Below are 15,673 nucleotides of genomic sequence, written 5' to 3'. Positions count from 1 at the left end.
CCTTTTTTTGTATGTTATTTTGGATATTTTGCAGGCACCTTAATATTTATTGACTTCAGGCATAGTCTTAAGCTCTGCATTTCCAAAATATAGACAAACAGTACAGTTATGCTGTAGTAACAAGCTCAAAAAAATGGACAAAACGTGGCATGTGTACAGCTAGTGGATTTGGCTTTATTGGCTTGCATGAAGAGTTATGGGTATTCAGAAGCCATGTAGCTGGTATGTCTTTGTAGGGTAATTTGCATACAGATATACATATGTATATATATATATATATATATATATATATATATATATATATATATATATATATATATATATTACCAACAAGTTGGCAAATGACAATTTCTCAAACCCAGAAAAACACTGGCACAGCTAATTGAATGTACTGGCAATTTTTCTGTGTGAGACTGGATTGCAGTACAGTGTGAAATGGGGAATCTGCCCTTTCCCCACTGTAGTGCATTCTCAGAGTTGGTATATATAAGTAGTGTGTGGGGGTGTGTGGATTGACTCCTGTAAAAAAAACTATTTTTTTCTTTTGTTTTGTTTTTTCGATCGGCTGCTGATTGACAAGTTCAGTCGATTGCCATTCGATGGATGTTACCGTCAATGGATTGTGATATATATATATGAGATATATGTATATATATATATATATATATATATATATATATGTGTGTGTGTGTGTGTGTGTGTGTGTGTGTGTGCGTGTGTGTTTTTGGCCAGATGTACCTGCTTTTCAAGAGCATTTGTCTGCAGATTTAGAGGTATGTAGTAAACTAACCTACATTTATGGAAATATTCCAGATCATACCTCTTAGTGTACAGATTTTTGCAGACTGTCCAGATTTTTGCCTCATATTTTTGGTTCATTTTTCATAAAATTGTGGTTTTCTGGCAAATTACTGGCAAAACATTAAAGACTGAAGTTAGAAAACAATGGCAGACATTTGAGTTTTAGACTTCATACCCCTCAGAAAATTCAAGCTAATGCAAAACCTGTTATTCTACCAACTTTCTAAGTTTAATATTTAAAAATTGTTCCTATTTTTGGGCCTTTGTCCCACTTTTATTTATGGCATTGTCCAGATTTCTTGCTCTAAGAGGTTGAGAGGTATGTTCCAGATGGTTAATCTGAAATTTTGCTTAACTTTAAATATAAGGACTTTACATCCTACACTCTTCACAAGAAAAGCATAAAGACGTTGTCCTGTACTGGAACAAGAATTGTCTTACATCAAGGTTGTCACTGTATATCTAATCCCAAGAAACTGTGCTATATCCATTTAGACACTGTAATCACTATGTTGACTTACTAAACATAAAAATATAGTTAATACTATAATGTTGTGTTGCTGTATCTTTTAGGTTCTGTGTATTACCTTTCTCTTTAAAATTCCATGTATCCCATTGTATTTAAACATCCTTGTTAATACTGTGATACCTGATGCAAAATTCTGAATGACTTCAGACAATTTTCTGTATTTCACAATGCCATTGTACTGGGGTCATGGCTGAATAGGGTTTAATGACCAGCCCACCTACCTGATTACCAAAATAAAGAATGGAAGAATAAAAAAAAATACAAAACACTTATCAACAGTGTAAGAACAGTACATAACAGCAGGTGAAGCACATGTGTATGATAAGTACATTTCAGTTGTTGCCCTAAGGTTAAATAAGAAATTAAACAAAGTATCATCTATTGAGCCCCAAAATTCCAGAATGTGCTAAACTTCCTGAAGGTGGCGAGCAGCAGCTGTGAAGAATGTGGGTTTTTTTTCTGCGTATTTGCTTCTTTTCATATTCATAGAGGTTGGTTAATGACACACATACAGTTCATTTAAAAGTGAGTCTGACAAAAAAAGTGGATTCAGAGCAGGATGGAGTCACTGGTTTTGTTAGGCTTGGTTTTCTAATTTACATTTTGCTTTGAATGTTTTTAAGAGTAGATTTTAAAAGTAAATATAAAATATAACTGCTCTTGATGTTTAGAAAAAACCTACCTTGGGTATTTAATGAGAGCAGCAGTAATGGTAGAGTCACTCAAGCATAAAATCAGTCAAGTTAATCAAGAAAAAGAAATAAAGAAATAATCTGTATTCTGATGAGCTGAGTGATGGAAATGTTTTCTTTACATTTCCTCAGCTACTTCTTGATAGTGAGATGTTCCCTCTGGCCTCTGCACAGAAATTATGTGACAGATCAAATGGATCAAGTATATTTCACTGCACATGTTCAGGAGCAAATTAAATCGGACTGTACTATACTTGTTTTCTTTCTGTCTCTTTTTGAAAATAAGTGCCCAGTAGATGAAATCATTTGCAGTTAGGAAGCCGTAAATAGCATATTTATTTTTATGCGTGTTTTTTTTTCTCAGTTAACAAGTGAGTGACCTGGATTATTGGGCCCCTTTTTACTTATGACCTAGTAATGAAGAACTATGTAGCACAGCAATACAACAGAATAATATACACAGTGTAGGAATAAAGTATACAAATATACAGAAAGAGCAATATAGGTAGAAATCTGCCACAGCTATTTATAACAATTTGGTCAATGGAATGTTTACAGTAGCAGCATATTTCTCTTGTCTGCTCTCTCTCTCTCTCTCTCCTAATCCAGCCACAGATTATACATGATCCTTGATTTTTCCATATTCTGACAAACAAAGTAGCCATTCTGTCCTAAAGGTGTGAGTATCGCAAATTGTATTCTGTGAGATGTCAGGCGTGTAGGGAAAGGAAATAGAATAAAAACTCTGACGTAGGGATTCAAGGAGTCTCCTTATATTTGAATGTCTTCAAATGTCTAATTTAATCTTCAAATGACCGAAATGCTCTGTGACTTTGTGAATTTTAATACTTAAAAACAGTTATCTGAAAGCAGAGCTCTAATTTTGGATATAATTTCTGATACACTGCTCCTTTAAATGGAGGAAGTCACTTCCTCAGCCATAGTATTTCCTGTGCTGTGAAAATGAAACCAAAAAAAAAAAAAAAAACAGTTGTTTGGCAAGCAGTATGCAGTCTGGGAGATAATACAAAACAGTGATTTACTCATGCTGCCTGCAAAACAATACTGATTTTGGATTTTAGGCACCAGGTATGCAAGGTCATCTGTTAATAGGATTTCATACAGTACAGCAATAATTTTATCCTAAATGTAAACAGGATCTTCCTACCAGGAGGTACTTGGTGACCAATCTACTGGAAGATTGAAGGTCTCAGAGATTAAAATTAGGGCTCATGAAACAGACTGAAGAAAGAAAGAAAAGATGCAAAGTCTGTGTGCTACAAATGGGAGAACAGAACAGTGCTATAGGGAGCAAAGACAGAGACTACAGCTGTTCTGCCAGGAAGATGATTCCTTTGCCTGCTTTCTCTGTACTCCTAGGCATTCCAGCCACAATGTTGTGTTCCTGCATGACACAGCCACTGTGCATAAGGTAAGGAATATTGCCAAAGAGCAGCCAGTTTTTCATATGCTTACACGTTTTCTCCCTCTGAAAGTTCAGACTAAGGAATGTGAATTACTTAATTAATACTGTCACTGGGCAACATCTGCCCACTTAAAATTTAATATTTTAGGCACAGACTTATAATATAGAGAGTGTGGCCACTTGTCTTCTATAAGTTATGAAATAACATTTTCAGATGGTGAGGAAAAAGTCTTGGTCAGAGTAGAAAGCTTTTCTTAACACTAAAGGAAAATGTTATACTGTAGTTGTGTAGTTAATCTTATTTTTCTTAAAGTATTACTTAGATGCTGATTAATGCTCAGAAACATTTCACTACCTTTCTCTCTCTTTTTTCATTTTCACTTGTTCCCCTGTCACAGATCATGAAGGCCCAAGCATATTCTTCTATTCAAATCTCACACTTTTTTCAGAAAATAATTTGTCACAGCCTGTGTGAACTATGGTAGACAGCAGAGCTTCTGCATGTTTTTATTACTAGTCACCACCCACAATTCCCCATCCTTATATTGTGTCTTAGTTCAACAAAGATTTATATTTCTGAAGACTTAGTTGTAAGAAAAATCTGTATGTTAGGAACATAAATGAGTTATACTGGGACAGCAAATAAAGACATTTTTCCAGTGAAGTCTTGCTTTATCCACAAGTTTAAGTACATTATCAAAACCATGGGCAGACAGCACTTGTCATTAGGGTTGCCACCTTTTCAAATGGCCAAAGTGGGACATTTTTGGTACAGACATCAGATTTTACAGGCCGATACATACCCACGGCCAGTACAAAGGACAGAACTTAACTTTTTTGCCTAAATAAAAGCTTATTCTTGTAGCATTTTAGTTGCTTATTCTGTTTCGTGTAACATTTAGGTATTTCAGATACAGAATAACTGTTTTATGCAACTATTACATAAAATATAAGAAATAATTTTGTCCTAAAATCTCAGGACATTTGCCATTTTTACAATTTTTTGTCAGGACACAACTGCCCAAAGAGGGACTGTCCCTCGCAAATTAGGACAGGTGGTAACCCTACTTGTCATGTGCTTTGCTTGTCCTTTGAAGTAATAGTCAACCAATGAATGAGTAGAGCTGACCGCTTTCATACCATGTAGGTTTATGGGATGGAAGGGTCTGGATTTTTTTAATGACTACAAATTTGACCTCTTAACAAAGCCCCAATTTTATACAAGAAAATATAAATGGACATTGGAATGTTTTAACCAGCATGTAATGGAAATACAGATAAAGCTTTCATAAGCCTTTTGAAATCCTGTGAATTACAGTACTGCCAGAGTGAGAGTTATTTTAGTGCATTAGTATTGCATGGAATATCAGGAGTGATTAATAATACCTTATTTTTCTGTTTTGAGTGTGGAGTTTTCTTTTAAGTCTGCTGCCACCATGTCTGATAACTTAGTTTTGGGAGTGGAGACCACGTTATGAATGGGAACTTCAGAAAGTAAACAGTTTCTAAAGACAGCTGGAATTCATGACAGGTAACTCATTCCAGCCAAATCTGCTAACATGTTTTGATGGAGTAATCGGAATATTAGATCAGGAAGGGTCTTTGGACAACAGCTGCTTATATATTGGCAAGAAATTTGATGTGCCATACTGTAGTTTAGTGAAAAAAATTCAAAGACTTGGACTGCCCCTGGGTGGCATTGTGTGAAAAATACTGAAATGATCATAATAGATGGGGCCATTCAGGAGAAAAGTTGGGTATCACAGAGGATATCACTGGGATTACTTGTTTTGTGTGTCCATATAAACAGTAATGTTAGGACTACTGGAAAAGTCTGGGTTTTTTCTGATAATGTAAAGTTACGTAACAAGGATGATGTGTAAGAATGTTTAAAAAGATGAGTATCTTGCTGGTAATTTTGGGGAAAGAGCAGTTGTCTAAAATGTGATATCTTAAATTTATTGTGCAAACAGTAAAATGAAAAAAAAAATAGTCTACGAAAAGAGTAAATGGATTGGAATGAAGAGCTCAGATGAAGATATTACATCAATAAATGAGAAAAGGTTTCCAGATTAGTTGTATTGGCAGCATACTGACAGTCAAGCAGACATGAAAGAGATGCAAAAAAGGCTGGTGGAGTGCTATGATACAAAGGAAAGGGTATTTCCCCTCTGTATGGGCAGTTGGGCAGTCCCATCTACAATACTGTGTGAAATTCTGCTGACTTCATCTTTTCTTAAAACATAAACTGTCTAGAGGTAGTTTAGAGGAAGGCAACAGAGCAGAAAAAAAAATACATGGTCTGCATCAGAATCTGTAGTTTTGAAAAGCGAGAGTCTGCTGTGCAGAACAGAGGCACAAACCCCTGACTGCAACACAGAAAACCTGGGTTTATCTTTGTAGAACAGAGTGTGTGTGCTGTGTCTTTAAGAAGCGTTTCAAGGACTGAACGTGCATATATAAATAGCGAGCATGTTCTATACTCTGTGCCATTTTGAGAGTGCAGCCAGAGAGTGAGTATGTATGAATGTATTAGCTAGTGTGTTTATAAGTTTACCTAAGTTAAAGCATTAAGCCTCAATCCTGATATATTTGCACATAATAAAGCTGCTTGAACAGAACCCATAAAGTCTTGTCTATTGTGTCGTGACTAGACGAGCGACATGGAGTCTGAAGAGGGATGCTAGAGACTGATATTCAGAGCCACGAGGTGCAGAGACAACAGTGCAGGTAAACTAAGGGAAACGCGCACAAAAAGGAGCCATAAAAGCACCAAAGGTAACGAAAAATTGCACACAGTTTATTTTATAAAAAAGATGAAACAGAGCATTGCAAGGGCACAAACCACATTATTAAACAAGTGAAAATGCACAAAAGGTTCACTGATTAAGCAAAGTGTTTAAGATTAAGTTATTTAATAAAACGATTGTGAGGAAAAGCTCATAAAGGGTCAGAAATTACCTCCTGAGTTGCAAAACAAGTATGTTTAAAGCAAAACAGCCATGTTTAGAGTAAAACGGGCACAAGAAAAGTGCAATGGGCATGAAAAGAGAGTAAACGAGCAAAACAAATATAATAAGGGCAAAAAAAGGGCACAGTAAGTGTAAATGAAGCAAGATGACCATGTTTTGGGGAAAGTGCTGTGTTTTAGCATAACTATAACTTTGTATTGTATTGAGGGCGTACGTAAAGTTATTCAAAGTATCTCAAACTGTGTAAAAGTGCTTACTGTGTGTGCTTATCACTGTGCATTTATTCTGAAGAGTCTGTTAGTGTGCAAAGTGCAACTATTTCATGAAGTACAGTCAAAGTACAGCCATTTCAAAAAGTTTCTTCTGCTGGGTGTGTCTGTTTGCAAAGCGCCACCATAACAGAGTGTGTCTTGTCCTGTAAAGAGTTACTTAGTGAAGTACGGCCATTTTGGGGAAGTTTCAGTGTGTTGTGTATTGTTTATTCGCAAAATGCAATTGCTTTGAAATGTTTCTTACTCTGATCTTCTCCTGCCCAGCTCATTTGTACAGTGTATTTATTTGATATGTTTCTTACAGTATGGTGATTTCAAAAGTATTACAGTCCCCGAGAGACTTGTTTTGCAAAGTTCAGTTATTCAGAGGCTTGCTGTGCTATTGGGCATAATTACAAGTACTGGCATAGATTTCTGGCCTATGTGTATGTGTGTATGTCTGTGCATATTTGCAAAATCCTTCACTGGTATATGTTGATATGGCGGATGGATTTTGAAAGCCCTCACCACTTGCATTTGATCAGAATGTTGCAGAGAATTGGAGAATATTTTAGAAAGAGTACAATATTTTCTATACAAGCAGCTCATTTAAACAAAGATGCACGCACCAGGGCATTCATTTTGCTAAACCTAGCTGGGTTAGAAGCCATAGAAAGAGAGCATTCATTTGTGTATGCACCAGCAGTATGTGAAGGAGAAGGTGAAAATCATCATATTGTTGTACAGGCTGAATCGGGTAAGACCCTGAGTGTTTGAAGGGCAAATTCAGAGAAATGTCTAACCCTTAGACAAATATTAGATTAGAGAGGCACTTGTTTTATGCAACAGATCAGAAACCAGGGGAAAGATTTGCAGCTTATATAACTGACCTGAGAAACAAAGCTAAAACGTGTCGGTTTGATGACTTAAAAGATGAGTTGACAAAGGACAGGCTTGTGTGTGGTATTAACAGTGCTGCAGTGAGAAAGATTTTGCTTTGTGACAATGATTTAACATTAAGCAAAGTTACAGAGATTTGTCAAATCCATGAAGTTACAGAAAGGTACAGAAGTATGCTTGCAAGTGATGAGTATGGTTTCAAATAGCTCTAGAGTAAATATAGACAGTATGCAACATGTGGCAAACAGAAGCAGGCCTAAGCACATGGCAGCTACAGCCGCTGCTGGTTTACCAGGGAAACCATGTAGTTTTCCAACAAGTTCTAAGAAAGGTGCATGCTCTGTGGCAGTACAAGTGTGAGTCAGCAAAACGCAAGTGCAACCTTATTGTTAACTGTCGTAATTGTGGAGCCAATCATTGCGTTTGGTCAGCAATGCTGCAAGTGTAGGAAATGGAGTAATTTTCAAAAGTTTTGCAAATCAAGTAAACCTTACACAGTTATAAAGAAAGGTCACTCTAGAAAGCAAACTGATCAAGTAGAATTGTAGCAGTCTACTTCCTACGTAGATGGTATATCTCTATTGATGCAGTGAATTTGTTAACGAGAAATCCACCAATCTCAAAGTAGACACTGGTTCAAAGTGTAATGTTCTGTCAGTAGATACTTTTGCCAAAGTGAGAGCTAATGATGTGGCCAGTTGTGCGAAACGTGTTGCTTATGGAGGTGAAGAAATTCAAACCGAAGGCTCAGTGGTACTTTCATGTTATTTGTCCAAGAACTGCTACAACTTGTGTAGTTAGAAGACCCATGCAGTCATTATTGAGTCCCAGAGGCAGTATGAGAATGAATCTGCTTTTTTTACCAAAGAAGTTCATCATATAGGTTCATAGGTTCATAGGTTTATACTAGGCTATCTGCCCTAAGGCATTTATAAGCCTAGCCCAAATTTTTTTGTGGCTTACGCCACCCCTTATATGAAAATAAGCACATCTCCTAGTTCCCGTTTTACTGAAGCTGTTTTCTCAGAGTATGCTAATGTTTTCTATGACAAGTTGGGCAAACTTCCAGTTTTGTATCCTATGAAACTAGATTCAGAGGTCAGTCCAGTGGTCAGACCAGCAAGAAAAGTTCCGTTAGCCATGCAGGATACAGTTCAAGCTCAGCTGAATAAAATTGTGCAACAAGGTGAAATTTGCCCAGTTACAGAACAAACTGAATGGGTTTCACCCATGGTAGCAGATCACAAAAAAGGCTCAGACAAAATCAGAATATGTATTGACCCAAGAGATTTGAACAAACCATTGAAGAGACCGCATCATCCAATGCGTACTGTCAAAGAGGTCGCAGCGCTAATACCGAATGCCACTTTCTTTTCTGTCTTGGATGCAAAGAGTTCATTTTGGCAAGTGATGCTTGATTGCAAATCCTCATTACTGACAACTTTCAGTACGCCATTTGGCAGATATAGATTCCTCAGGATGCCATTTGGAATAAATTCTTCAAGTGAAGTCTTTCGGCGTGCAATGCAGCAAATTTTTTCAGGTTATCCCGGTGCCATAATAGTAGATGATTTATTAGTCAGAGGCAAGGGTGAAGCAGAGCATGACAGAAACCTTAAGAGAATTCTATACAGAGCACATGAAGTGAACTTAAAGCTCAATCCTCTGAAGTGCAAACTCAGACTACCAGAAGTTACATATGTAGGTCATGTATTTACTAGTACTGACTTGCAACCAGACCCATCTAAACAAGCAGACATTCTCAAGATGCCAGCTCCAGATAATGTTCAAGCTCTGCAATGTTTTCTTGGTATGGTCAACTATTTAGGCAAGTTTGCACCAGACTTCAGTGAGTTGGCAGCACCTTTGAGAGAGTTGACACATAAAAATGTTACATGGTCTAGGTTATACCAGCACCAGAAACATTTGATGACCTTAAGTGGAAAATTGCCACTCCACCTTTATTAAGATACTATGGTGTTAATAAACCAGTAACCCTTTCCTGTGATGCTTCCAAATTTGGTCTTGGCCCAGTCATTCTTCAAGATGGCAGACCAGTAGCCTATGCATCAAGAACTCTTACCCAAACTGAAATGCAGTATGCACAAATTGAGAAAGAACTTTTGGCAATAGTGTTTGCATGTTCAAAGTTTCATGACTATATATATATATATATATATATATATATATATATATATATATGGTCGAGCTCTTCAGATTGAAACCAAAACTGATTGATTACCAACCTATAGTTACTATTTTAAAGAAGCCTATGCATTCCACTCCAGCAAGATTACAAAGAATGATGCTCAAATTGCAAAAGTACAACTTCAAAATGGTCTTTGCAAAAGGCAAACTTCTTTATCTCGCTGATACCTTTTCCAAATCACCCAGAAATAAAATAGAACAGCTTCATGAAGAGAATTTTGACTTTGACATCATGGAAGTGCGTAATTTTTTTACCAAGAGACTTGATGAGCTGAGAAATCATACAAAGACTGATCCGTTGCAGATGCTCAATCACTATATTAATGTCGGATGGCCGTCAAAGCAATCTAGTGTACCACCTGAAGTGCAAACTTATTTTCCTTACAGAGACGAGATGTTGATGAAAGATGGCATTATTTTTAAAAGTCCTAAAATTGTTGTTCCTACTTCCTTACAGCAAGAGTATATCCAAATTTTGCATCGTGGTCACCCAGGTTCCAAATCTATCAAAAGAAGGGCGAGAGGACATGCATTCTGGCCTTCTTTAGCAAAAGATATTAATAAAGTACTTTCATCTTGTTCAGTGTGTAAGTCAAACTACTGAACTACCTTGGTTAACAGTAGCCACTGATAGATTTGAGTGGAACAATCAGCATTACTTAGTATTGATAAACTCTTATTCAAAGTGGTTTGAGATTGATTTACTACCTAACCTAACGTCCACTGCTGTTACTACTAAGTTGAAACATCATTTCTCAGTCCATGGTAGTCCACACAAAGTTATTTCTGACAATGGTACTCAATTTGCTAGTCAGTTGTTTCAAAAATTTGCAAGAGAATGGGACTTTGTACATTTTACTAGTAGTCCTGAATATCCACAGTCAAATGCTGTAGCTGAACGTGCAGTACAGAGTGCAAAACAATTATTGAAAGGTCAATACCGATGTCTTTTTGAATTGACTTAATCTCAGAAACATATCCATGATGATATACTTGGTTCACCTGCTCAGAGACTTCTATCTAGGCAAACCAGGACAACACTGCCTATAGGTTCCAGTTTGTTGAAGCCTAAAACTAAGAACAACAAGACAATTAGAGCTCAACTATTCAGAAAGTGTTCTTTCCAGAAGTCCAGCTGTGATAAATAGAGCAGATTTCTTCATCCATTGAAAGGAGAGACACAGTGAGGATACAAACAGCAAAAGGTTTTGACTGGATTGGTCAGGTTACAGGTATATGTACCGAGCAAAGATCCTACTTCGTAGAATCTGAGAGTGTGGAGTACGGGAAAAATTGCATCAGAATCAATATTGCAGCATTGTTCCTGTGATACAGAGTCTAGATCTCAGAGCAACCTTGACAATGTTCCTGTTCCAGAACGTGTCTTAATTTCTACTTCCATTTTTGTTGATATTCCTGATGTCCCAAAAGTTGAACATTCCTTAGAGGTGGTCCAGTTGCTATGTCACACGATTTGGTCATATTTCCAGATGTACTGTGAAATGCACAGTGACCTGGAATTAACTGTATTTATGTGTAGTTCTGTATAATTGCATGACCAAGAATTATTTATATCGATTGCATGTCAATTACTGTTTTCATCATTTCATGACTTATTTCTCAAAGAGGGAGGATGTAGAACAGAGTGTGTGTGCTGTGTCTTTAAGAAGCATTTCAGGGACTGAACATGCATATATAAATAGCGAGCATGTGCTATACTCTGTGCCATTTTGAGAGTGCAGCCAGAGAGTGAACATGTATGAATCTAATAGCTAGTGTGTTTATAAGTTTACCTAAGTAAAAGTATTAAGCCTCAATCCTGATGTGTTTGTACATAGTAAATCTGCTTGAATAGAACCCACAAAGTCTCGTCTACTGTGTCGTGACTAGAAGAGCAACAGTCTTGTTGCTTGGGAGTTGGAGAAGCTAGCAAGAGAGAGAATGGGATGCTTATCCTGGGGGTTCAGCTGGGGCTGTACAAAGCAGTTGCAGTGAACACAGCCATGGGATATGCACACAGTTCACCAACACTATGGTAAGTCTTCAACAACAGTTTACAGAAACATGGACGTGCACCGAGAAAGCATAGGCACTCCTCCATGCCATCAGTACAAATACCCTGCCATCAATACATATGACTGCTTCCCTGCAGGTCCTCTGATTAGTCATGCGGCTGGCAGTTGCAGGGGAGTGGTGACTAATTAGGTGGGCACATTAGGTTATAAGGTAGAGAATACATGCTGATATTGACCCACCATTTGTGAGCCCTAGGAATGACACAGTCAAACTGCCTGTGGCTAAGGAATTCCAAGCTACATAGGTGGCATATAGGCTGCAGAAAGACAAGACTCCACGGGAGGTGTAGGTATGGCAGCCTCCATACCTTCCTGTATGATGGTGTCTTCCATTTAGGTCTTGCCCAGAACAATGAGCAAGTGTCACAATGACTGGGCTTAAGATCAGTAGGAGGACTGATAGTCAATAAGCAGTGAGGTAAAAAGGGCATAGAAAAAATAGTCTTGAAAAATGAAGGCAGAGATAGGAAAATCTTTCAGAGTACATCAAGGGTATGCGAGTCAAAGTGGATACTGTATTTCAAAAACAGAGATATATGAGAACAAGAAGGTATAATTTGAAGATGCAAGATGGATGGCTTGGGGGTTGGTTGTGAGGAGATATTTTTTTCAGTGAAAGGGTAGTGGATGACTGGTACATCTTACTTGAAAATCTATTCAAAAAATAGTAACAGAATTCAAGCATGCATGAGACAAACATAATACATATATTTATGAGGGGGAGGACAACGTTCATTAGGAAGGATCCACACTTTATTGGTTATGTATGAGTATGACCAGATTAGGTTGGTCAGGCAGTGCTTAACTGCCATCATACTCAGCTTTTTCTACAGCTGAAGTACACGTGAAGCATGAAGAGAAAGTTTTTATCCTGTATGTCTGACTCCTGTCTGTCTCACCTGTGGGGGTTTAGTAAAGAAGCAAGTTTCTTTTTCATTGCCTCTGGGAATGAATCTGCATGTTTCAGGTTATGTGCTGTGTAAGTAAACAGTTTCTACGCCTACTTTGAGCTAAATAAGCTGCTACAGCTCTCTGGTTCCAGAATCTGGTTATAAGAAATGATGCGTGTCAGAGCCATAGTTGTAGCCTGGGCAGTAAAGCATCTTGTAAGTGGTAAAAGATCTTTTTGCATGAATGTCAGTCTTAAAGATAGACCATTGTTGCTCACCTGCATAGTCAGTTTTAAGGGGATCTTTGCCAGTAGATGCAGAGAAGGTAAAAGAGAAAAAAATCTCCTTCTCTAATGTCCTTTGTGGGGGGAAAAGAATACTACATAGTCCAGTTTGTTTCTCCACCAGAGGCAGATTCAAGTCTTGAAGCCATTTCCTCCCAGTCATGTGGTTCTGTTCGAATTAACATTTGGTGAAACCATAAATCATACTGGGAAGTACTTTTTATTTACAGTTTGATAATCAGGTAAGTGAACTGGTCTACTGACCCTTTTTAGTTATAACCCAGGTACAAAGCATATCAGGAAGACGCAATAAATAACAGCACAGGGCTTCAGATAAAAAGGCAGTGTAGTCAAGTATAGGGTTTATATAAAAGGCAGTGCATTAGAGAGAGTAAGCTATACAGATATTACATGTAAAAAGAGCACTGCAAACAAAATTATAATAGATTGGTGTAAATGAATTGTGATAGTTACAAAAATGGAGTGGTAAAGGGTTAACGTGAAAGGTCTAACTAGTATCACATATGCATGTCATTTAGATTCCTTCTGAGAAATTTCCTGGGATTTTTTTTGAAAGAAGAAGAAGACTTCTTTAAGAAAGAAAATGTTACTGCTTCATCTAACAATCAAGGGGTATGCAGTCTTAAATGTGCTTATGAACCTGTGGGTGTACCTTCTGAGGCTTCCATCACAGGGTGGTACTTAGGATGCCTCCATTAATGGGTTACAGGGTGGTATTTAGAAGGCATCCCTGGTTAAAGAATAAAAGCAATTCAGATATTGCAGCACATGTATTTGATGCCCTCATCTCTATGATCTTCTTCACAGTAAATAATATCATCATCATCATCTATCTCTTTTTCCCATTTTTCTATATGGGGTTGGGGTGTCATATCAACTATCACCATTTCTCTCTATTCATTGCCACTCTCCTACCTTCTTTGACAGTCATATGGCTTCTCTCGCACAATCCATCCATCTCTTTTCTGGCTGCCCTTGATTCGTTTTACCTTCTTCTTCTTGTCTGCCCCACATCTTCTCCATATTTTCTTTTACTTCCCTGCAGATGTGCCTGAGCCACTGTGATGTGTTCTGTTTGACCTTCTCTGCAACTGGAGCTACTTGGACTTCTGCTCTGATGTCCTCATTTTTTCATCTGTCCTGGTGTGCATCCTATCACCTGTCTTGGACGCTTCAGCTCCATCATCTCTTAATTCATTAACTGCTCTGCCTCCACTGCCCAGGTTTCTTTGCCATGCAGTAGTACTAGTTGAACCTCTGTTTTGTACACCTTACCCTTCAGTTCCTTTGGCATTCTTCTTTCACAAACTACGCCTGACAGTTTGTGCTAGTTTTCCTACAGCCCTTCTGATTCTAGCTTTGAATTCCTCATTTAGACTTCTGTTGTCCTAAGCCACCACTCCAAGATACATGAAGCCTGTTAACTTGTTACACTATTTTCCCTTCTTTCTCAGTTTTCAGCTTCTTCTGATTTCCCCTTTGCTGTTATTACAACCGTCTTATCTGTACTCAGTTTCATCCTCTTTGCCTTCAGTTTTTCATTCTATTCCCCTATCATTTGCTGAGTGCTGTAATGTCACATTGGCTGCATAATGTAGCAGCTTTGTTGATCATCCCCTCTGTCCTGTTTGCTAATATAGTCCGTCATTAGTATGAACAGTAATGGACTCGGAGCCGAACCCAGATGCACACACGCTCCCACTGGTAACCCCTCTGTGAGCCCGAACACTGTTCGTACATGTGTCATTGGGTCCTTGTACATAGCTTGCACTTTTTCTACCAATGTGTCTGGGATTTGTAACCGTTGAAAGATTGTCCAAATCATCTTTCTTGGGGCCTTGTCATATGCTTTCTTCAAGTCTATGAACACCAAATTGGACTTTTTCTCATCTCTAGTTTCTTCACAACTATATGTCTTAGTGCAAACATTAGGTCAGTTGTGCTGCTGAAACCAAACTGATCATCTCCCATCTTACTTTCTGCTTCTTTGTGTATTTGTTTATTACACTCTCTAGAACTTGCAGGATTTTGCTAGCGTTGTACTGCCCACAGTTGTGGATGTCCCCTTTGTTCTTTTACACTGGCACCAGTATGCTTATTCTGCAATCATCTGCGATGCACCTTTCTTTCCATACTGTCATGAATACCTCCTAGAGCAATTTCTCCCCTACCTCACCCAACAACTTTATCATATCTGTTGTGACCTCATCTAAGCCTGCTGCTTTTCCTGGCTTCACTTCCTTAGTGCTGTTCTTACTTCTTCTATGGTGGGCTTCTCTTCTTTTCTCATAGGCTGTGTCTGGGCAGCACAGGTTCTGTGGAATTTTCTTCATTCAGAAACTGCAGGAAGTACTCCTTCCATCTGCCTTTAATGTCCTGTGGACTAGTGAGCATGTCGTTGCTGGCATCCCTTATGAAGGATGTCTATAAGGCAAAGACAGAAAGCTAAAGTTTCTTTGTGCCATATGATGAATCACTTTCCAGAAGCCGATAGGGTGCCCCTGATCTCTTGTACTTTGCTATTGAAACTCCAGTCTTAGCCTCTTTTGTTAGGCTAAGAAGGAATACTGGTTGGCTGGTATGTCTTTTCTGTCTTCCATTTTTTTCTGCAGTCCTCCTTTCGT

At 38.1% G+C, this 15,673-nt stretch overlaps 1 protein-coding gene across 1 annotated transcript in view; it reads left to right on the top strand.

The window, feature by feature from the left end:
* LOC122814364 (zinc finger protein 208-like) overlaps positions 1 to 15,673 on the top strand; it is a 441,663-nt gene that overhangs the window by 326,330 nt on the left and 99,660 nt on the right. The window contains exon 12 of the mRNA XM_044086948.1: positions 3,271 to 3,454. Within this exon, the coding sequence (XP_043942883.1) occupies positions 3,271 to 3,454 (184 nt within the window). The remainder of the gene's footprint in view (positions 1 to 3,270; positions 3,455 to 15,673) is intronic.

Source organism: Protopterus annectens, chromosome 10.part0 (genome assembly GCF_019279795.1).
Source record: "Protopterus annectens isolate FY-2018-M chromosome 10.part0, PAN1.0, whole genome shotgun sequence".
In the NCBI taxonomy this organism is placed as follows: domain Eukaryota; kingdom Metazoa; phylum Chordata; order Ceratodontiformes; family Protopteridae; genus Protopterus; species Protopterus annectens.
The sequence above is the reverse complement of the archived record's forward strand: the minus strand, read 5'-3'. Positions and strand labels throughout refer to the sequence as shown.